General features: G+C 43.0%; 2 protein-coding genes across 2 annotated transcripts in view; one reads left to right on the top strand and one right to left on the bottom strand.

The window, feature by feature from the left end:
- CRYBG3 (crystallin beta-gamma domain containing 3) overlaps positions 1-3581 on the top strand; it is a 110976-nt gene extending 107395 nt beyond the window's left edge. Inside the window, exons 21-22 of the mRNA XM_059392119.1 lie at positions 964-1123; positions 1870-3581. Coding sequence (XP_059248102.1) covers positions 964-1123; positions 1870-1958 — 249 coding nt within the window. The 3' untranslated portion in view covers positions 1959-3581. The remainder of the gene's footprint in view (positions 1-963; positions 1124-1869) is intronic.
- RIOX2 (ribosomal oxygenase 2) overlaps positions 3492-24181 on the bottom strand; it is a 37091-nt gene continuing 16401 nt past the window's right edge. The window contains exons 3-10 of the mRNA XM_059392120.1: positions 17775-17894; positions 16554-16682; positions 11512-11615; positions 8253-8355; positions 7660-7831; positions 5903-5991; positions 4571-4657; positions 3492-3930 (exon numbers count right to left, since the gene is read on the bottom strand). Coding sequence (XP_059248103.1) covers positions 3772-3930; positions 4571-4657; positions 5903-5991; positions 7660-7831; positions 8253-8355; positions 11512-11615; positions 16554-16682; positions 17775-17894 — 963 coding nt within the window. The 3' untranslated portion in view covers positions 3492-3771. The remainder of the gene's footprint in view (positions 3931-4570; positions 4658-5902; positions 5992-7659; positions 7832-8252; positions 8356-11511; positions 11616-16553; positions 16683-17774; positions 17895-24181) is intronic.

The raw sequence follows: 24181 nt of genomic DNA, 5'->3' as shown, positions 1-24181 counted from the left end.
GCGGGAAGCCTGCTTCTCCCTCTCTTACTCCCCCTGCTTGTGTTCCCTCTCTCACTGCATCTCTCTCTGTCAAATAAATAAATAAAATTTAAAAAAAAAAAAAACCTGCCATATTACTAAAGCTTTTAACTGAGAATGTTAGAAAATTCATCTAGAAAATTCAATTTCTGTTTCAAAGTAAAAACTAAGGTTATCACATATTATGGCTCTGCCTAAATGACGCTTTAAAACCAGTGACAACTAACTGGATCCAACAGGCCATTGTGCTCTTTCTTGTGACACATTCCTTTCTCTGTGGTCCAGATAAAGTCAGCTGTTTGTGATTCTAAACATCTTGAAACTTTCAGTTTCACACTACCTAGTGAAGTAGTAGTATAGAAGTTACTAAAAAGCTTAGAAAATAAAGTTTACATTTCTTTATGACGCCTCCATTACATCTGATGTTCTGGGGAAGAGAACACCAATGGACTTTCTCCTTTTGTCTCATCAACACAAATGAAAAGCACTTCAAAGCAATTATTATATGCTATCTGGCACATCATCCAATGCTTTTATATGAAAACCACACTCAGGGATGGCTGCATGGCTCAGTTAGGCATCTGACTCTTGATTTCAGCTCAGGTCTTGAACTCAGGGTTGTGAGTTTAAGCCCCATTGGGTGTGGAGCCTGCTTAAAAAAAAAAGAGAAACCAAGGTCCACCTGATACATTTATGCTAACAGAGACTTAATATTTAATTGTAATTCAGCAAACCTTCATTTACCATCTGTTGCCAGATGCACCTCTACTTCCGTGGGTTTGTGTCTGTACCATCTCCTTCCTGTAGCCCTAAAGACAACTTAAGCAGTTGGTGAAATTGTAACTATGCTGGATAGTCTTCTCTTTTAGATCAGAGCATGTAAAGGGACCCAGTTCACTTGACTGGAGCTAACACATTACCACCAATCTTCTTCCTAACCTTTAGGCCAGTGACACATGCCTTGATGTGATTGGAGGCCGGGACACCCCCGGGGCTAAAGTGGCTCTGTGGACCGAACACGGACAGTTCCGGCAAAAGTGGAGGCTAAACAGAAATGGCACCATCAGCTCCTATCTCAGCGATCAACTTGTCCTGGATGTTAAAGGTGGGCCTTTGAAGAAACCCAAAATTTTGTGCCCCTGGGTAGAATTTTAAATTCCAAAACTCCTCCTCCTGGGTAAAAGAAATCCTGATGCACAAAAGAAATACTAATTCATTTCTACTTACTCTGGAAAAAAGATACGCTATTTTAACAAACAAAACAATCATTGACTTGGATCAAGCAGGAAAAGCCTAAGGACAAAATCTGAGGTTTTGTTCATTAGGACAGTTGTAAAATTCTCATTTGGTACATGATCTTTGAGAACAATTCTAAAATTAAAGCTTCATCAGCCACAAAATGTCTCATTTCTTAGAAATCTCTTTTTGCCATGAATTGCTGTAGTCCTTAAAAGCCCTTACTTAAAATTGATGGTAGGTATCATTTAAACTTGGTTTGGAATTGAGCAAGGTCTGGGCTGTTGCTTTAATTGGCTTAGTCACAGCCACTGTCCTTGTGGAAACAGAAACAGTGCCTGACATTCAGGGCGAGCTCTGCTCTCTCCATGCACTTTGCTCCAGCATTGCATTATTGGGCACACGGCTTTGCAGGTAACGGTTTTACCTCTTAGTTTTTCAATTTGAATCATACTGTGGTTTGATTTGAGGTTAATCATAGCTAAGCTTATTTAAACTCAGCTTCCCACTTCAGGCTGCTTTGGAAATGAAGTCTTAATCCACCACACAGTGGGCTGAATACTGTTGAGCTTCTGTGTGAACAAATAATCTTTTCTTTTGGAATTCCCATTTTAGGAGGAAATTATTATGACAAGACTCATGTAATTGTAAATCAACCCCTGGAGGGAGAAGAAACACAGAAATGGGACATTGAAATATTGTGAGAATCTGCACCATCTCTAGAAAGAACAAAGAAGGAATCTCACATCCCTCAGAAAGGAATTTACTTATCCTCATGGTCCTACATCACTAAGCAGAATGATGTTTTCTTCCAGCTTCTAAGACCATTGCTCTTAACCATGGAAACACTCAAGTATTCTTACCAGTTGTGTAGTGTCCTATGAAAAGCATGTTCTGATTTCTGTGAAAGGTGCTAGTCCTGCTTGGTCTCCAGTGTGTGATGAGCAAGTTCCCTCAAGTGTGTGTTTTCTCACCTACCTACCAGACACAAGTCCTATTCCTGACTGTCATTGTAGGACACTGGTGACTGTCAGCCTGTATTAGTTATTAATATCCTAGGAGATGGTATGTGAGTGCTAATAAGCACAGGGAAACCAATTCCTTTAGGTCAAGTCATCCTTTTGCAAGAAGATGAATTTTTTTTAGCAATGCCTAAAAACATATTTATTAATAAAGCTTCCTATTAAGCTGCTGTATTAGATAAGCCTTAAAGGTTCTTCTCTACTGAGGCTTTTATAACTGAAGCACCGTTAAGTATTCGTACTTGTAACTGACCCCAGGGAAGGACCTCAGCTTTGTTCAGGAAAAAGGTTTGAATACTGGTATATTTTCTATGGCCAAACTAAAATAGCACAAATAAGTTGTGACCATCCTTGCTCTCTTTAGTAATAGACGCCCTTCGGGTGACAAGACTAACCAGTGGTCACCTGTCCTGGTGCTGAGACCTCACCCTAGATTTTGCCTCATCCTGCCCTCAAGGAGTTGTTTAGTCCCATTGTTCTTTGTCTGCCTGAAGTAGTAAAGGGAAATTCCAAAATGTTTAAATTAAAGCCAAGCAGTATTTGAGCCTTGACTATACCATTTTACTTAATGGCTGAAAATTCAGTTTTTCGTTTCCATTTTTAAGCAAAATCAGGTAGGATATCAAGTAATCATTACCACCTTTAAAAATTATACAGTTCTTAAGTTTAAAACCAACTCAGGAGGGAAAAATACTTAAGTTGAGACAGCTGTTCCCTTTGTCCCAAACTTTTACCAAAAAGCAGAAAACTGCTCTATTTTTATATAGAAAGATTAAATACTCCAGTGATATTTTTAAATATCAGCCTATGAGCACTTTAGAATGTAAAATAACAGTGAATTGTTTAAATGCAAAGACCCACTATTTTGAGCATTTTTTATAGAGACTTGGTCTTTCCATGTAAATACTGAATATTTTTCCTTCAATCTCAGGCTTTGTCATCTTTGAAGCAGCATCTATAAAATTCACATATGCCCACAGATGTGAGTCCTTTCATTAGTGTGACAGTATTTAATAAAACTTATGTTATCAGGGTAACTTTATTTTAATGGGGGGGAGGGGTTGTGTATACATGAAGGTATGTATATTTTCATTGTATAAAACCAATTTAAAATTTTTCTTTGTGTTAATTGTTTAAAAGATTTTTGTAGGGCCAATGAGGCTCTTTAAAGAAGTTGTTTCTTCCAAAGAACAACGACAAAGCCAGGTAACGACCTTTAACTTTCAATGATACATTTATTGGAGTTGTGCCTTTTCTACCACACTGGAATAAATGAGTTTGCCAGAAGTATGGTTTTATTACTGAGACACCTTTTTTTTGTATGCCTAACTCCCTGAAATAGGTACGGCTCATGTTATTAGAAACACAGGTGAGGAAAATCGTTGTAAGACCAGGTCAGTCCCAGTCGACTGACTCAAAGCACCACATCAATCATTGCTCTTCTTTGCACATGTGTGTATCTGTGAGATGGTACACCCTGGATTCTGGGAAGGCACTAGACTACCTGGATTAGGCATTCTGTCCAGAGGGATACCACCAGGTTTTCCTTTTCCTCATCTGTGGTAAGTTTCAGGTCCTTGACACAAATAGCTGAGTGGTCCCAAATTTGCTTCAGTGCATCCATATGTGATAAAGGGAAGCGAAGTCCATGGGACTGAAAAACAATAAACTAGTCAGATGAAAAATATTAAAGTGGTATTTTCATAAAAACTTGTACAGTTCTCGGCATTTTTGGTACCCTTACAACTAGACAATGTATAGAATTTGCCACATAAAAACTCAGACTTCACAAAAGGTCTCTGAGTTTATATCCTAAGAAATTAGTCATTTAAAATGCTTCATATTTATATTACACATTTCCTACCAGGCTACCGGGTCCCAGCTTATATCTTTTTTTTTTTTAATATTTTATTTATTTATTTGACAGGTAGAGATCACAAGTAGGAAGCGAGGCAGGCAGAGAGAAAGGAGGAAGCAGGCTCCCCGCTGAGCAGAGGGCCAGATATGGGGCTCGATCCCATGACCCTGGGATCATGACCTGAGCTGAAAGCAGAGGCTTTAACCCACTGAGCCACCCAGGTGCCCCCCAGCTTATATCTTTTAAAGGTGGTATATGTGTATGTATATCACAGAACTGTCTGACTTAATCATCCCTTGCAAGGGCTCTGTCAATTGAGTGAAACATTAAGCCCACACTGCAGTCACAAGAAAGCACATCCCCCATAAATTAAAGGTAACACATTCTTCCCAGCCATCACCAAATCACAGGAAAGACATTTTAGGTTGGAACAGACCTCTGTTTCCTCATTTCCCATCATGTGTGTCTCTCTCCTATTCTTCAAGGAATGATAGATGTAAACCATCTTTTTCTGAGTTTCATCCTTAAATAAAAGGTAAGAGTTGTCAACAACACAGTATGGAGGAGGTCAACCCAAGGAGGGTTCTCCAAAACAAAATTCAACACCAAGAATCTTTTTGGCACAAAGTTAGAATATATATATATATATACACAAACTATATACCTCAGATTACTATTTGTATATAGCAAATAGGCAGTGGTCCTTTTTTAAGATGAAACAGTATGGCTTAATGAAAAAGCAACTACTTACATATCAGCTTATCAATGAAACATTCAAGTTTCATTTAATCCAGCCAACACCTTTTTTATATCCATATATGATATTCCCAGTTATAAGCTGGCAATTTATGAACACCACAGAATGAATGCTACCTCTTCAGAAGGGGATCTATAAAAACTTCCAATTACTGTAGACTCCCGTCCATCCATCTTACACAGCGACCAGAACCTCAGTCCTTGTCACCTCTTAGATAAGCGTTACTAGGACTTTTTTTTTTTTAAGAATACAAGAGAGTTTTGAGGTTTTCTATATATACTATAAACCAGTCCTGTCCAGGTGTGACCCTGATGGCTGTGACAGTCTGGTTATGCACACATCTAGCTCCCTCACTCCCAGTCACTCCTGGAGTACCTCCCAAGATGGCTGGCCAAGAGGAAGAAGGTGAAGCCATAGCTCGAGGTCCTTAGGATTATGGAGGGAGCTTTAGTAATAAACACGGAAGCTGTAACCCAGATCAAGTGAAGCCCAGGAATTTATTATTTCTGAAAGTTTTCCAATCGAGTCTAGGATCAGTATGCCAGTTTTAGGAACCATGGGGCTAGGTGGCAAGGTTATGGATATAAATTTCCTTCTCCATGTCTAGAAGACAGAACATCAACAAAACCGTACATAATGACAGACTGGGCAAGGTACAGGATGGGAGAGTGCGTGAGGGAGGTGCGTGAACAAGGAAGGTCTGCAGTTGTCTGAGCAAGTGCAGTGTGGCCTGAACCAGAAGGCAGAGACCAGGCAGCCAACACTGCATGGGGGAAATGAAGGCGGGATCTGTGGGCATGCGGGCCCACCACCAATGCCCAATAGGCAGGCATCCTTGGCATAGTGAGATCTGGGTACCCTCTGATGGAAAGTGAGGGCACTACTTTAGGAGGACAGACGGCTGCCAAGCGGGTCTGAAAAGGCAGGGGCCGTCTGTTAGTTTGATAACCTGAGGTCTGTGATGGAAATGTCCTGGGAGGAGAGAAGACCTCCTCCCCTCTGGATACTCACAGATTGATCCTGATCCGGCCCTACTGTGAGGATGGTGTGGTCTTTGAACTGCAATCTCACTGTGCTGTCCAACCTTGGTAACTGTCCACCTAGAAAACCCAGAGGAGGAAAGCCAGCCTTCACTAGAAAACCCAGGCTCAAATTTATGTGCAGTGAATCCAACTGTGGGGTACCCTCCAACTCTAGTATTGGCTTACCCCATATTTATAATGATACTGAAGTACAGTTTACAACCTTATGGAGCTCATTCTTACAGATCTAAACCAGGCCACAGAAGCAGAGTAGCTGTACCTTCTGCACCCTACACTGGCTTCCCCAGGTTCCAGCCTCCGTCTGCCATTTGCTCTGTGTGTCAAGCCCAGCAGTACAACAAATGAGTCCATACCACACCACCTCACCAAGGACTAGTTGTGTAATCCTAGAAACTTAACCCATCCATGGAGGTCAAGCACTGTGTTATGAAAGCCACCTAATTAAGCTCACAGAAAAAAAAGTCTTTTCCAAGTTGGATTTAACTTCATACAAAAGTTACCCACTAAAAAGAGACCAGACTTATGGGGTCATCTGGTTGAAGAAGGAGTCTTGAGGGAACATAGTGTTACAGACTCTAGTGGCTAAGATCAGAGTTCTGGTAAGATACTCTGTGCTATAAGCTGATACTCATAAAACTTTTACTAAAGATTAAAATACACATGTTGGTAAAAATCTACTTTGAACAGGTACAAAAACACATCCTAAACTTCCCCGAAAGATGAAATTATAAAGTGGAATCAATGTTAAAGGTGACCTTACAGATTTTCTTATTTTAGTGGGTCTCAACCATGAGAAAGGAAACTTTTATAAACCTTAGTAAAAATAATCATCTCAACTCTACAGAGAAGGAGAAAAGCAGCAGGAGAGCTGGCCTGGCACTCACAGCCCTGTCTCAGTGTTCTCCTGCTGAACATAGACCATTCCACAGAACACCAACATTCAACAAGGCTACTCTGAAAGGGCGAAGCAAAAGCAAGACCAGTCCCACATCATGTCCGAACTCCGGCGGAAGCAAGCTGATCTCCTCCCTTACTAGCTGCCACCTCAGCCTCATTTCATCCCTCCTGCCTACACAAGACCAAACAGACTCCTTATTTTCTGACAGCATCCATCCAAGAACAAAGCCCTGCTTTCTCAACCCTCCTGAAAAATCACCTAACTCAAGCTATAAATATAAATCCCTCCAAAAATCTTACACTGAGATGCCCCACAATTCCCAGCAGTGTGTGGTCTTCCCTGTTGTAACAAGTCCTAAATCCGTCTGTCCCACTGCAGGAGTGTTGTACTGATGGCCTGCTATCACCACCTATCCAGAAGGGTTAGGTCATTTGCAGCCTAAACTGGTCACAAAATAGTCACTTGGAACTCTGGGAATGTGAGTGACAACCTTGGGTATTCTTACATTTCACCCATCTTTGAGATAATCTTGCTGGGATTATTTTAGTGTTCAAGTTCTTAAAGCTTCCTGAAGATGGTGAATACCAGAGTGCCCATAAATACACCTATTTCTCACCCACAATCACAGGGCTCTTTCTCCCCATCACGCTGGGATGCAGGTTCTTTACAAAAAGACTTGTGAGATGCAGGATCCCTAAAGCAACAGCATGTCTCATCCAAACATAACATGCTAAAGATAGATCTAGGTCCACCTTAATTCTAAAATGCTGCTCACTTTCCACCTGTCCAAAGAGGAGCCCATCCAGGAAAGCCTTGAAATACCGCACCTGGTGTTGAAAGCTCCGCTGGGTCTCCCATGTGGTAAGGGGGGAGTCTGTTCATAACAAAATCCTTCTTCATGTCAGCTGAAAGCAGCTCTTTGGTGCCCTCCAGCCGGTCGGCAAGAGTCCTCAGAAAGCCACTTAACCTTCTCCTCGCAACAGCCGTGGCGTCCACCTGCTGGAAGGAGAAGTGAGTCCTGGCCCGACCTCCAGCAGGGCTTCCCGCGCATGTCCTGGTCTCCAGAGCAGCCCTTGGAGCAGCACCAGCCAGCACAGCCAGTGGGGCTCCTGCACAGGTCTCACTCCTGTGGACTGAAGCTAGGGCTCTCCCTGTCACGGGACTCAGATTCAGCCACTCCCTCAGCCAGCGTTCCCACCCTGCCCTCTAGCGCCCCCGCGCAGTCTACACAACAGTCTCAGCCCTTCAGCTCCCACATAACGCGCACAGCGCGATGGTCTCTGCAAACCATACATCGACGCAGGAGATGAGCTTGACTCCAGTGGGAAGAAGGATCCTGGAGTCCAGAGGAGGCAGGCCACAGCGTTTGCTGGCCTGGGCTGCCACTGCCCACCCACCGACCCAAGTCTTTACTCCTTACCAGGAGCAGCTGCCGGGGTATGCCAGCCCGGAACTCCAGATCTTCCTTGGCAGTGTCGAATACAAGCCCCGAAATGGTGTCCAAAAGGAAATCTCCCCACGAACTGCAACACGCACCCAGAAAGAAAACAGTGAACACCCACGGAATCTACATAAAACACTGATTACTAGTAAATCCCAAAGCTACAAACTACATTCTGACTCCCCAGGCACAGTGAGTTCCATTAATTAGACATTACACAGCACAAAAAAACTTGAAGGCCTTCATCAATCACACTGCTTCTCCCCCTCCCCTTTCCCAGACACTCATGTGGAAAGTTAGAAGGTGGGAAGCTAGGCTTTAATTCACGACTTCTCTCTTAAAAGATACCACACAATCCTATACAGGTGTAAGTAGGAAGTTCAAGGGCCCAATTTATTTTTAATGTTTTCAGTTGTAACACAAATGTCTTTGAGAGGAGCTCTGTAGGAAATTTTTAACAATCATAGGACCTAAAATATAGTTTATGTTAAAAAAAATTCCAAAAGAAATACATTTAGGGTAACAGCAAAATCCCTGGACTGTTACACATTATCTGAACTGTAAGACGTTACATTTTCCTTTTTCCCTTATAAAAGAGGGGCACTCTTCCTCAGTGAAATACCCAACATCAATTAATTTCAAAACAGTCAATATGCAACTTGTTAAACTCTAGCAGGGCTAGAAGGGTAGAATCCGGTGGCCAAAAATAACATCTAGGGATGAGCATCAGTGTTCAATCACCTGAATTTGCCTGGGCCATTTACAGTTGGCGCACTCCTAAATGTGTGCCACTGCAGAGACACTCTGTGGGGTTTCTCTCTTTAAATATTTCTAGCTGTTTAAAATCTTCCCTCAGTATCACCAGATTTCAAATAGCTGGCTATGCACAAAAATGGGAATTCACAGTATGACTTTTGCTTCTCACTCAGTAAGCAAAATTAACACTTTTATGCTTCCTTCCAAAAAAGTGTCAGAAGACAAAAGTCACATCAGTGACACTTTCCCTAAGATGTCTACCATTTGGTGTCCTCACACTCTGCAACTTAATGTTACACCCAGCCTCACATCTGACTGAATGAGCTGCCTCCTGGAGATCTTTTACCAGCACAAAAAGAAGCTCTTCTTTCACGGGGTCCTAGGTGAAATGGTGCGACAGTTGCTCGTGAAGAGGGGTCATTGCAGTTAAACTGAGCTCTGTGCTCTTGTTAAGAGTCAGAATGGCTCTTGGGCCAAAATTTGAGATTAATATCTCTTGAGGGGTTCACTTTGGCAAAACAGACAAATTAATCTGCTGCTGTCCCAGATCTCAGACACTCCCAGCAACTGACCCTTGAGAGGGTTTAAGGAAAGGCCCCAATCCTCACCGTGCCAGTGTCAGGGGACCAGGCCCACGGCACAGGGACAGCTCTGGGGAGCAATGGTTCCTGAGTTCTAGTTTGTCCCATTCTAGCTCCAGCACCACTGATAAAGGCACAGGTCAGCGTCTGACCTGAGACTCCTCAATTATGGTGCCTGTCCACCTCCCCCGCTGACCAGAGAAGGCACGTGTGGGGCCCAGGGGCAGCCCACCAGATCTTTGCTCTTAGGATTGGAAAACAGTTTAGCAGAAGTAGAAGCTTTTAGATTCAGGGAGATAAAGGAGGTCAGATAAGTAAGGGATGACGGCTTATGGAGGAGTCCATGGTATGAGTGAACAGGAGATGAGGAAGGAAAACAAGCGCATGAAAAGCCACTGACTAGAAAACTAGTTGGGAGGCATCAAGTGAATGCAAAAGACAGAGAATCCCAGATGGGGGAGTAGCTCAGTCACATTAACGGCAGGACACCAGAAGCTACACAGATACCCACAGGGCCAAACTGGCTGCTAAGGCCCGAGCTGCTTGACACCCACTGTGAACTCCTGGTTCCAGCCTCCCTGGGGCTGGCCCCTCTCCGGTTCTTACGATCCCACTCCCCCAATTTTTCCTGCTCTTCTTGAGCCTGCCGCGATGACCTTCTGTTCCTGGCTATGCCTAGTGACAGTGAGAAGAGCATGTTTCATAAAGGAAGCATAACACAAGCTTTGGCCTACTGTGGGCAGGGACTACACTAACTATAGGCCAGGCTCCAGCTAGTTGCTTTGGTCAGCCTCGTAAACACATGGGTTCATGTCACCCAGAAAAGCCAGATGAGGAAGAAGTCATGCTCACTTGTTTTGCAAGTCATGGCTCTGAAGGTAGGAGGGGGCCTGCTGTCCACTGGGACGGGGATGCCTCTCCTCCCCTGACCATCTGACCCACCTCTGCTTTCTCATCCTTTAAGACTCACTCAGCCTCGGTGTCATTTCTGAAGCCTTCCCTGTGCTCCTCAGGAGTCTCCTCTGCACACCCATGACGGAGTTATCCCACTGCTAACTATTTCCCAGTCCGTGTCCCCTCTCACCACCACTTCCAGAGCGCAAGCTCTTTCCAAGCGCCTTCCGTCCCAGGCCGCATTCCCAGCAACTGCACAGGGTCTGGTGCCTGCAAGCCGCAGGGCGGCGACGACTGGCAGGTGCGAGGAAGGCGGCGGCTGGCCGGAAACAGCTCACAGGGAGGCTGCTGCCGCCCAGGTCCTGTGAGGCGGCACTCACCGAAATGGAACACGGTTTTAATTAGAACTATGTTCGGCACATGTGCTTTTAGGTCTCACTGTTCCAGACTTCCTTTCCTACTCAATTTCATGAACTTTATAAAAAGTGGAACCCTTAAAAGAGATCTGGAGGTTTCAGTGAATACAGACTTTCTGTGTGGGGTGATGAAAATGTTTTGAAAACAGTGGTGATGGTTGCACAACAGTGTGAATATAATTAATGTCACCAAATTGTACAGTTAAAAATGTTTAAAGTGGCATATTCTATGTTATAAATATTTAATTGCAATAAGAAAATGTTAGAGAGGCCACAAGCCCAGCCTGGCTTCACTAACACAGCACCACAGCTCTGGTTCTTTCTTCCCGAACTCTGGGAGCCTCATGGGGCAACATCCAATGTTCTATACAGTTAGGCTCAGGATGTTCCCAGGAGGAACCCCAGATGGACCTGCAGCATGGGCAGGACTCTATAAAGGAACTGGAAGTTAGCAAGGGAGCCTGAAGGAAACCCCTGAGGTTGGATAAACAGGACAGCAGTGGCCAACCCCCTCATTCCCTTTTGCATGTGGCTGCCATGGGCCACAACTTGAGCCTCCCTGGGATGGACGGCTGGGAGGAGAGAGTTTACTTGTGCTGGTAGGTGCTGATGGTCACGTGAGTGGAGTGGGCCAGCCCTGGAGGAGTGTCCGCCTGATGAATGGTCCCTCTGGGAAAGTACAGGAAATCACCTGGCTGAAGGAAATTAAAAAAAAGAGAGAGAGAGAAGGGAGTTAGTAAGGAGAGTGTCTTTTCAATCCTCCATGTCTTAAAGAGACAAAAATAGGCTCTGGGTTTCAGTCTTCCATTCTAGAAACCTACTTTGTGATTCCTGAGGTGGTCTGTGTGCTGGGCTCCTGGGGTCCCAATAGTCTAGCTTCACCATGCCTATGAGCCTGTCACTGTGAACCCCAAACCTGGAGAGGGTTTCAGTATCCACTTTGTTTACTCACAAGCTAAGAGCAGGTACATTGAAACTGTCCTGCCCCAATCCAGGGATCAAGCAGGTGACACGGTGGGAAGCCTGCACCCTCCCCTGTCTCTACCCTTCAAGTGGTGAACAGTAGGAGCCTTAGAGTCAAACAAACATTGCCATTTACAGGCTAGTGACCCCAAGAAATTACTGAACCCCCCTAAGCCTCAGCTCCTTCACCTGTAAAACAGAGGCACTGGCCCAACAATCACAGACATATTTTCAGGATTAAAGGAGATGCCATTTCCAGACTTCCTGGAGCCATAACGGCAGGAGGTTGTTCTGTAATTACTCTACCTGCCACCCCCCCCCCCACCATTAAGTTGGTGAGCTCTTCTAGGCATGGTCAAGGTCCTTTATGTATTCCCCAGAGCCTAAGCCACCAAAGCATCAGGTATACAACAGAGGCTCAATGAATGTTTAACCCTTCACTTGAACCTAAAAACTAGATGTGAGGGAAGATTAGTCACTCTCTAGGGCAGGTGAACTTCTACTCTGTCCCAGGTCTCGCCCAAGCCAGGGGCAGAAGTATCCTTCCTAAATCACTCCAGAGGCTATACCCTCACTAATCCCACCTGGATAAAAAAAAAAAACCCAAAACTGCCACAACAGGAAGCAGTCAGCTCACTGATGAGGAGTATGGGCCCTGCAGAGGCAGCTCAAGATACAGCAAATTTAAACAAAAACAAAACAAAACAAAACAAAACTTTTCTTAATGTTAAGATTTTCCTTAAAGCAAGAAATAATACACAATGAAACATATTCGCGAGCGCTATCTTGGTGGCTCACGCACCCTGAATGACACCAAGCTGACAGGGAAATTACTCCTTCAAACAAATGCTTTACTCACAATTACACCTATCACTCACTGACTGTCTCTGCACCACCCCTCTAAATGGGACCTTCATTTGTGCATTTATTCATACCACAAACATCTGATTAACTAATCCCCACCCTCTTCCCATGACAGGCACCATGCTAGGCACTGGGGATAGAGCGGTAAACAAAACCAGGCCTGCCTTTTGGTAGTTCATTCAAGACAAAGAGCAAACATGAGGAGAAGGAAGAGTCAACGGATACCATAAAAACATTCTAGTGGAGCAAGGCAGATAGAGCAGTAAATAAATAAGGTCCAGTGGTGGTAAATGCAGTGAAAATGAAAGAAGCAAAAGGAGAGGAATGAAGCAAACAGGAGTGGGGGGGGGGGGGGGGGGCAGGGTGTGCCTGGGGTAATGGGTGCCATTTTTATTCAGGATGGGCACGGATACCTCACTCTGCTACAATGGCATTTCAGTTGAGACTTTAGGAAATGAGCAAGCCAGCATGGGACTACCTGGGCAGAAAAGATTCCAGAGAGAGGGAAGAGCAGCACAAAGGTCCTGAGGTTGAAAATGTGCTTGGCACGTTTGAAAAGCACTGGTCAACGTGGTAGGAGAGTAGTGAGGGTGGAAATGATGGCAGATGAAGTGAGAAGGCAGCAGAGGGGCCAGATGACAGGGCATTCTGGGCTGTTTTAAGGATTTCGGCTTTTATTCTAGATTTAAAAGAAAGGGCAAAGGGTTCAATGGCTCTCAAAAGTAGGTCTGGGCAAAGGGTTCAATGGAACTGGAAAGGATCATATGGTTGCTACGTCAGAAAAGTCTACAATGGGGATACCAAATAGGAGGCTTTTGTATAGATCCACATCCAAGGGTTTTATCCTGAACAAGCAGGAAAATGGAGAGCCAGTTACAGGAAAGGAGGCTAGGGAGAGGATGGGAAATGGGAGTTTGCTTTGCAGAATATTAAACTGGCAATACCTTTTACCTTTTTAGTGAATATATTAAGTAGGTAGCTGGATATAAGTCTAGAGTTTAGATATGTAGGCTAGAGACAGAACATAGCACAGAAAATATGACAGTCTAGAGGGAATTTAAAACCATGGGAGTAGGTATGGATTGAGGAAAGAGGTCCAGGAAATAAGCCCTGGCACCCTAACATTCAGAGACACAAAGACTGAGGGCAAAAGAGCAAAGAGACTGAGAATGAAACATATTCGTGAGCGCTTACAACCTACAAGGTAACTATTATGATCTCCTTTTCAAAAAAGGAGAAACTAAGACTGAGAAAAGAGAATGAAGAAGAACAGCCAGTAGGTGGGCAAGAGAAGAGAGGGTGGGATCCCGGAGCCCAGTGAAGAAGGCAGGAATGACCCACTGTGTCCAGCAAGGCTGACAGGGGGCTGCTGGATGCAGACTCGGAGGTAAGCACTGTTCTGGTCTTGACGACATGGAGGCCCCCAGTAACCTTGGGGAGAATGGTTCTGGAGGAATGGAGGAAAGCCTGGTGGGAGAAGTGCCCGAGAGCACGAGAGAAGACCAGGAATGGTGACAGGGTCCCTACTGTCTATGTCCTAACCCCGGGCACCTATAAATATTTAGGGCACACGGACAAGGCCAATGAAGGCTGCTGGCAGGGAAATTATTCCAGATTATCCAGGCAGGTACTTAAAAGTGGAAGAGGGTACAGCAAGAGAGAACCAGAGATGGCAGTGGGAAAAAGGCTGGCTTTGCAGATGGAGGAGGGGCCATGAGCCAAGGAATGCAGGCGGCCTCTGGAAGCTGGAAAAAGCATGGAAATGAATTTTCCCCTAGAGCCCCTGGAAGGAATCAGTCCTGCCAACACATGATTTCAGCCAAGTGAAACCAAATCCCTTTTGTACTGCTGAATTGCACAACTATAAGTTAATAAATCTGTGTTGTTTTAAGCCACTGAATTTGTGAGAATTTGTGGGAATTTGATAAGCAGCAATAAATATGTTGACATAGAGCCATCTCTTCCAAGGAATTTCATTACAAAGAGGCACTGAAACATATTTTTTAATTCTTACAACCTACAAGGTAACTATTATGATCTCCTTTTCAAAAAAGGAGAAACTAAGACTGAGATAAATAAGATGCCCAAGAACACACAGCTCTTAAGTAACAGCAGCTGAATTCAAACCTAGGTGTGTCAGATCCCCAAACCAGAGTGGTGTTTCCATTGTAGGAGGGGTCTTCATCCTGAGACCCTGGGTTTGGTGACCCTCACTGTGGCCTTCATGCCCTCCCCACCCAGAGTGACTCAGCTTCTCTGTTTCATACACGGGGCATTTACACAAGATTTCATTTGAAGAGCATCACTGATTTAAACCCCATATGTATACAGACATGCAACTTGAATTAAAACCCATGGTACACAATGCTTGTTTCTCCTCCCAGGGACTTGGGGCTGCTCTTAATGAACTGAAACACGATGGGTATGATTAATGGGCATCACCACACCTCCTCCCAGTCTCCCACCACTGCCTCCCAGAACCCACACCATCTATATCTGAAGACCACTAGGAAGACCAACCTTCTTGGGCATAGCAAGTAGCCAGTCATCAGGCTAGGTAACTCAGCGCTGGCCTTAGACACCATGGACAGCTTAGTCTATGGCCTAAAAATAATCAACCAAGAGCCTATTAAACATGCTTCACCAAGAGAGAGGGTTGGTGAACTCTTTCTGTAAAGGGCTCCAGTAAATAGTTGTGGTTTGCAGGTCACGTGATCTCCATGGCAACCAGCCAACCCTGCAGGTGCGTTGTGAATGCAGCCCTAGATGGCAAATAAGAAAGGGATATGGCTGTGTTCCAGTAAACTTGATTTTCGAAAAAAAGGCAACAGGGCACATTTTTGGCCCATAGGCCATCGTTTGCTGACTGCTGACCAAGAACTTAAAAAAAAAAAAAGTTACCTTTAATTGTATTTATTCAAATCTCCTGTACTATAAACACACATCTACAAAAGGAGATTATTTCTCCCAGTCACAGGCAAACAGGAAAAGCTTTTGAAATCAAGGAAGGACCATAAATCATTGAGTAATAACTAATTACAAGTTCAAGTCACAAGAAATGCAACAATAATAACTATATGCAAGTCTATCAGGTTGGTAGAATTTTTGGAATGATTTGAGCTGTTTTATCTTAATTCAACATAAAGTTGAGTCCAGAGAGTCTAGTGTACTATTAGGAGGAAAGTGGGTCATGCTAGAATTTCACCAACAAAAAAAACTAAGGGGTTCCTGGCTGTGCTCTGCCTAAGTAAGCTATAACCAGGTCCCGTGGGCTGGCTTAGATTTGGTGAAGCCGCCCAAGGCCAAACCTCCCACTTCTACTCTGGAGAAGTTGGTGGTCAGCCAATTCACAATCCATTCCTGTGGAACTTGGATTATATTTGGAGATGCGTTGTTTAGAAAATGAACTTAACGTTTCCTCAGTCGTTCTACAGGTACAAACACCAAATCTCCTTTAGATGCTGCACGTGTTGGGTGCCTGGGTGGCTCAGTGGGTTAAGCCTCTGCCTTCGACTCGGATCATGATCTCGGAGTCCTGGGATTGAGTCCCACATTGGGCTCTGCTCTGCAGAGAGCCTGCTTCCTCCTCTCTCTCTCTCTACCTGCCTCTCTGACTACTTGTGATCTCTCTGTCAAATAAATAAATAAAATCTTAAAAAAAAAAAAAAAAAGCTGCACATGCTAACGAGCGAGAGCCAGCTCGACCCCACACTCTTGCATATATTCCCATGGGGACCACTGAACACACACTAAAACCCAAACGGAAACCTGTGTCAGGAGCAGCAGCCAGGACGGAAGTCGCGTACCTTCAACGTGAACTCATGGGTCGGCCTCCCAATCCTGTCCTCGGACTCCACGCTGTACTCCTGGGCCAGGGGCACAGTCGGACGGTAGAGACGCCAGTGTTTCTCTCCTTCCAGCTGCAGGATGAAGACCTACAGAGAGCCACAGGGCCCAGGAGTGTCAGTGAGCTTCCTGACAACTCACGTGGCAGAGTGGTGCTAGAGCATTAGCCCTCCAAAGGCTCAGATGGATTACAAGTTTCAGATAAAAAATAAAAATGAGGGATTAGTGAGGCATTTCACTCTACACTTAAAAGTTGCCACCGCCGGTTTCCACTTTTAAAAACAGGTGACCATGAGCCCCGATACTGGAAGGATATTCATTCTCTTCACTGTAATAAAGCCTCACTGGGTTCTTTATATCCCCCCATCTCCTGCCTTTAAATCTTCCATCAGACAGCTGAAAGCCCATAATCTCCGATGGAAAAGCCAAGCTTCATATATTCCTCAGGGTCTAAAATCCTGAATATCATCCTTGGCAGACAGGAAAACTTCAAGTTTTTTATTCTTCACTCAGCCAAAGGTACCTCAAAGCTCTGCTTAAAATATTAACAACAAAACCAAAAAATTTTAGGCAATGTATTGGTATGACAGTGCTTTCAAATGGGCGAAAAGGGGCTTTTTACTAATAACTCTGTGTTCATAACCTGTCTTAGCATAAAAGGAAAGCAACAGACTCCCTAGGCCAAAGAGTTAACTTGTTTGGCAGCCACATGACAATGAACCAACACTTGTCAAGGGGCCAGACCTTAAGTGAAACCATGACCTCCGTTCAAGCTGCCCCGAGATTTTCACAAATGGAAAAAATTATCTATTTTTGGCAGCTCCAGAAAAAGAACAGAATGAAAGCAGATGTAAGGATTACTTGTGACCTCACTTTACTAAAACCCTTACATTGTGAAATTAGAGAAAAAGCCAATCACGCTTTTCTATAGACAGGTTCAATAAATACCTGTTCATAGGAGTGTGTAGCTCTTTATATTAGTAAACCTAGGAACCACCTCTCCCCTTTGAGAAGGAGCAGGAAACTAGTTTGGTGGAATTGATCTGACACAACATCTAGGTGAGGTCAAGATCTCTGGGGCCACACAGCAAGAAGGACAGGGAGCTGAACTGAATCCCAACATCTAACTCAGTCACAAGCAGTGACTCCTTCCCTGAGCAGAACAATTTTCTTCCTCTTACCTCCACATCATCATAATGGGGTGGGAGGCCCTGGGATCCTGCAGGCGTTATGTACACATTCGAGCCAACCAAGGAGCCAAAGTAGCATTCTAGCTTCTCCTGGATCCTCCAAAGCTCATCCTTAAAAAGAAAGGAAGGAAGAAAGGTGGGAGAAGAGGTGAAAAATATGTCAGAAACAAGAGCAAGAACATGTTCTTATTCACTTAGCAAGTCTTTACTGCACAGCTATCATGTTCCAGATGCCTGAGAATTCAGCAGTGAAAGAGCCAATAGCTCTGCGCTCAAGAGGCTTCCATCCTGAAGATGGTGGAGGAGTAGGAGATCTAAATTTCATCGGGTCCCGGGAATCATCTAGATAGTTATCAAACCATTCCGAACACCTAAAACTCAATAGGAGATCGAAGAAAAGAATAGCAGCAATTCTAGGAACAGAAAAGCAACCACTTTCTGGAAAGTAGGATGTGCGGAGAAGTGAATCCAAGGCAACGTACAGGAAAATAGTCCATGGGGGGAGGGGCCGACTCCCAGTAAGCGGTAGAGCAGTGCAGCACAAAAACATAACTTTTAGAAGTCTACTCCACTGAGGGATATTGCTCCGGGGGGTGGAGGGGGCCCTCATGGGGACAGTGTGGTCTCAGGACCCTCAGGGTCACAGAAAGACTGGGGGTACCTGAATGTGGCAGAGCCCCCAGGTATTAGAGTAGGGAAGCCAGCTGCAGAGACGGAACCAAGGAGTGGGCTCTCACCTCAGGGTTCCATAAACCATGATTTCTGGCATTGCTGGGCCACAGCTCTTTGAGCAAGGACCCCACAAGTGGTAGATCCCAGGAGACTCCTTCCTTCCCCCTCTGGGAGGAGCAATGCGGAAGCGTGTTGTAGGAATCTGCTGGGTTTGGAGACTCCAAATGGGGTTGTGTGCCAGAGACAGAAACACTTGGTCACAGGCTGGGAGAGCACAGAGTGCAACCGGAGACCAGGGAGACAAGAGTGATTGACTATTTTTCTCTGAGGGTGCAGTGAGGAGTGGGGCTCTGAGCTCTTGGCTCCTATGGGGCTAGAGATTTGAGGCCACTATCCTCATTCCTGTCCTCTAAAGTTGTATGCAAAGAATTCAGGAAACAAAAGCTACAGAGGCAAACCCACACAGATTGCTTAGCCTGACCCCTGGCAAGGGCGGTGAAGTTCTACCTAGGACAAACAAATCTGCGAATCACTGCAACAGGCCCCTCCCACAAGAAGATCAACAAGAACATCCAGCCAGACCAAGTTCATGATCAATGAGAACAGCAGAACTCCAGACATAGAGGAACATTTGGTATACAGTTTCTTCTAACAGATCAAAATATACCCTAAATCTAACGTATGGGTTTGTTCTAGTCTCCAGGCCGATCACATTCTCTTCTTTCTTCCTTCCTTCCTTTCTTTTTTTCTTTATTCAACCAACTTCTTGTCTTATCAATTCCTTTTTTAGAATCTTTTTTTCATTTTCATCTTTACAGTCATATTCCATTCCTTCATCATGTTTATTTTTGTATACACATGTTTTTCATTCTTTATATGTTTTCTTTCTATATATGTTTTACTTTCTTTAAAATTTGGGGAGGCAGACCAAAATACACCCAAAATCAAGTGTATCACTCTGTTCTAATCATATATATACATATATATAAACATATATATGTGTGTGTGTGTGTGTGTGTGTATTTTTCTCCTTCTTTCTCCTTTCTTTTCTCCCCAATTTCAGGTCTCTTCCGATTTGCTTAGAGTATATTTTTCTGGGGTTGTTGCTACCCTTTTAGTATTTTTTCTCTCATTCATCTATTCTTATCTGGGTAAAATGACAAGGCAGGAAAAGTCACTTCAAAAGAAAAGAACAAGAGGCAGTACTGACAGCAAGGAACCTAATCAATATGGACATTAGTAATATGTTAGAACCAGAGTTCAGAATGACGATTATCAAGAGGCTAGCTGGGCTTGAAAAAAGCATAGAAGATGCACAGAAGATACTTGAGAATCCCTTTCCGGAGGGGGGAAGAAAAAAAACCCTTTCTGGACAAATAAAAGAACTAAAACCTAACCAAGTTGAAATCTAAAAAGCTGTTAATGAGGTGCAATAAAAAATGGAGGCTCTTAACTGCTAGGATAAATGAGGCAGAAGAGACAATTAATGATACAGAAGACCAAATAATGAAGAATAAAGAAGCCAAGAAAAAGACAGACAAACAACTACTTGACCATGAGGGGAGAGTTCAAGAGATAAGTGATACAATATTAGAATAATTGGGATCCCAGAAGACGAAGAAAAAGAGAGAGAGGGGCAGAATGTATATTAGAGCAAATTACAGTGCAGAATTTCCCTCATGTGGCTAAGGAAACAAGGATCAAAATCCAGGAGATACACAGAATCCCCCTCAAATTCAATAAAAATAGGACAACACCTTGTCCTCTAATAGTAAAACTCACAAGTCTCAGTGACAAAGCAAAAATCCTGAAACTAGCTCGGAACAAGAAGTCTGTAACACACAATAGTAGAAATATTAGATTGGCAGCAGACCTATCCACAGAGACCTGGCAGGCCAGAAAGGACTGGCATGATATATTCAGAGCACAAAATGAGAAAAATATGCGGCCAAGAATACTATATCCAGCTAGACTATCACTGAAAATAAACAGAGAGATAACAAACTCCCAGGAAAAACAAAAACTAAAAGAATTTGCAAACACCAAACCAGTCCTACAGGAAATATTGAAAGTTGTCCTCTACACAAAGAGAGAGCCTAAAAGTAATAAAACAGAAAGGAACAGAGACAATATACATTAATAGTCACCTTACAGACAATACAATGACACTAAATTCATATTTTCGATAGTTACCTTGAATGTAAATGTGCTAAATGCCTCCAGTCAAAAGACACAGGATATCAAAATGAATTTTATAAAAAAAAGACCCATTGATATGCTGTCTGCAAGAAACCCACTTTAGACCCAAAGACACCTCCAGATTTAAAGTGAGGAGGTGGAAAACAATTTACCATGCTAATGGACACCAAATGAAAGCTGGGGCGGCAATCCTTGTATCAGAACAATTAAATTTTAAGCCAAAGACCACAATAATAGATGAGGAAGGACATTATATCAATCTTAAAAGGTCTATCCAACAAGAAGATCTAACAACTTTAAATATCTATGCTCCTAACATAGGATCAACCAATTATATAAGCCAATTAATAACAAACTCAAAGAAACACATTGAGGATAATATATAATAGTAGGGGACTTTAACACTCCCCTCACTGAAATGGCCAGATAATCTAAGCAAAAGATCAGCAAGGAAATAAAGATTTTAAATGACACAATGGACCAGATGGACATCACAGATATATTCAGAACATTCCATCCCCAAGCAACAGAAGATGTATTCTTCTCTAGTGCCCATGGAACATTCTCCAGAATAGATCATATCCTGAGTCACAAATCAGATCTCAACTGGTACCAAAAGATTGGGATCATTCTCTGCCTATTTTCAGACGACAGTGCTTTGAAACTAGAACTCAACCACATGAAGAAAGTTGGAAAGAACTCAAATACAAGGAGGGTAAAGAGCATCCTACTAAAGAATGAATGGATCAACCAGGAAATTAAAGAAGAATTGATTAAATTCACGGAAACAAATGAAAATGAAAACACAACTGTTCAAAATCTGTGGGACACAGCAAAGGTGGTCCTGAGAGGAAAATATACAGCAATACAAGCTTTTCTCAAGAAACAAGAAAGGTCTTAAGTATACAACCTAACCCTATACCTAAAGGAGCTAGAGAAAGAATAGCAAAGAAAGCCTAAACCCAGCAGGAGAAGAGAAATAATAAAGATCAGAGTACAAACCAATGAAATAGAAACCAAAAGAACAGTAGAACATATCAATGAAACTAGGAGTTGGTTCTTTGAAAGAATTACCCAAAAGAAAAGAGAAAGGACCCAAATAAATTAATAAATTAATAAAATCATGAATGAAGAGGAGAGATCACAACCAACACTAAAGAAATACAAACAATTAATCCAACCAACTATACACCAGGAAATGTGACAATCTGAAAGAAATGGATGTATTCCTAGAGGCGTATAAACTACCACAACTGAGCCAGGAAGAAATAGAAAACCTGAACAGACCCATAACTAGTAAGGAGATTGAAGCAGTCATCAAAAATCTCCCAACAAGAGTCCAGGGCCACATGACATCCCAGGGGAATTCTACCAAATATTTAAAGAAAAATTAATACCTATTTTCCTAAAACTGTTCCAAAAAGTAGAAATGGAAGGAAAACTTCCAAACTCATTTTATGAGGCATTACCTTGATCCCAAAACCATACAAAGACCCCACAAAAAGGAGAATTACAGACCAATATCCCTGATGAACACACAGGCAAAAATTCTCACCAAAATACTAGCCAATAGCATCCAACAGTTCACGAAAAGGATTATTCACCACAACCAAGTGGGACTTATTCCTGGGCTTTAAGGTTGGTTCAGTATCTGCAAATCAATGTGATAAAAGACATTAATAAAAGAAAAAATAACCATATGATCCTCTCAACAGATGCTGAAAAAGCATTTGACAAAGTACAACATCCCTTCTTAACTAAAACTCTTCACAGTGTGCAGATAGATGGTATATACCTCAATATCATCAAAGGTATGAAAAACCCTAGCAAATATCATTCTCAATGGGGAAACACTGAGAGCTTTTCTACGAAGTTCAGGAACATGGCAGGGCTGTCCACTATCACCACTGCTATTCAACACAGTACTACAAGTCCTAGACTCAGCAATCAGACAACAAAAAGAAATAAAATGCATCCAAGTCAGTCAAGAAGTCAAACTCTCACTCTTTGCAGGTAATATGATACTTTATGTGGAAAACCCAAATGACTCCACTCTAAAACTGCTAGAACTCATACAGGAATTCAGTAAAGTTTCAGGATATAAAGTTAATGCACAGAAATCAGCTTCATTTCCATACACCAACAGCAAGATAGAAGAAAGAGAAGTTAAGGAGTCAATCCCATTTACAATTACACCCAAAACCATAAGATACCTAAGAATAAACCTACCCAAAGAGGCAAAGAGTCTGTACTCACAGAACTATAAAGTACTGCTAAAAGAAATTGAGGAAGACACAAAGAAATGGAAAAACATTCCATGCTCATAGATTGGAAGAAAAAATATTGTGAAAATGCCTATGCTACCTAACACAATCTATGCATTTAATGCAATCCCTATCAAAATACCATCAATTTTTTTCAAAGAAAGAGAATAAATAATCCTAAAATTTATATGGAACCAGAAAAGGCCCTGAATAGCCAGAGGAATGTTGAAAAAGAAACCCAAAGTTGGTGGCATCACAATTCCAGACTTCAATCTCTATTACAAAGCTGTAATCATCAAGATGGTATGGTACTGGCACAAAAACAGACACACAGATCACTGACACAGAATAGAAAGCCCAGAAATGGACCCTCAACTCCTTGGTCAACTAATCTTCGACAAAGCAGGAAAGAATGTCCAATGGAAAAGAGACAATCTCTTAAAAAAGAGGTGTTGGAAACTTGGATAGCCGCATGCAGAAGGATGAAAGTGGACAATTTCCTTATACCGCACACAAAAACAGACTCAAAAAATGGATGAAAGACCTCAATCTGAGACAGGAATCTATCAAAGTCCTTGAGAACACAGGCAGCAACCTCTTCAACCTCAGCTGCAGCAACTTCTTCCTAGAAACATCACTGAAGGCAAGGGAAGCAAGAGAAAAAATGAACTACTGGGACTTCATCAAGATCAAAAGCTTTTGCACAGCAAAGGAAACAGTCAACAAAACCAAAAGACAACTGACAGAGTGGGAGAAGATATTTGCAAACGACATATCAGATAAAGGGCTAGTTCCAAAAATCTATAAAGAACTTATCAAACCCAACACCCAAAGAACAAATAATCCAGTCAAGAAATGGGCAGAAGACATGAACAGACATTTCTGCAAAGAAGACATCCAGATGGCCAACAGACACATGAAAAAGTGCTCCACATCACTTGGCATCAGGGAAATACAAATCAAAACCACAGTGAGATACCACCTCACACCAGTAGAATGGCTAAAATTAACCAGTCAGGAAATGGCAGGTTTGGGCGAGGATGCGGAGAAAGGGGAACCCTCCTACATTATTGTTGGGGATGCAAGCTGGTATATCCCCTCTGGAAAACAGTATGGAGGTTCCTCAAGAAGTTGAAAAGAGAGCTACCCTATGACCCAGCAATTGCACTACTGGGTATTTACCCTAAAGATACAAATGTAGTGATCCGAAGGGGCATGTGCACCTGAATGTTTATAGCAGCAATGTCCACAATAGCCAAACTA

The sequence above is a fragment of the Mustela nigripes genome, chromosome 2, assembly GCF_022355385.1.
Source record: "Mustela nigripes isolate SB6536 chromosome 2, MUSNIG.SB6536, whole genome shotgun sequence".
NCBI lineage: Eukaryota > Metazoa > Chordata > Mammalia > Carnivora > Mustelidae > Mustela > Mustela nigripes.
This window is presented reverse-complemented; position numbering and strand designations above follow the sequence as displayed.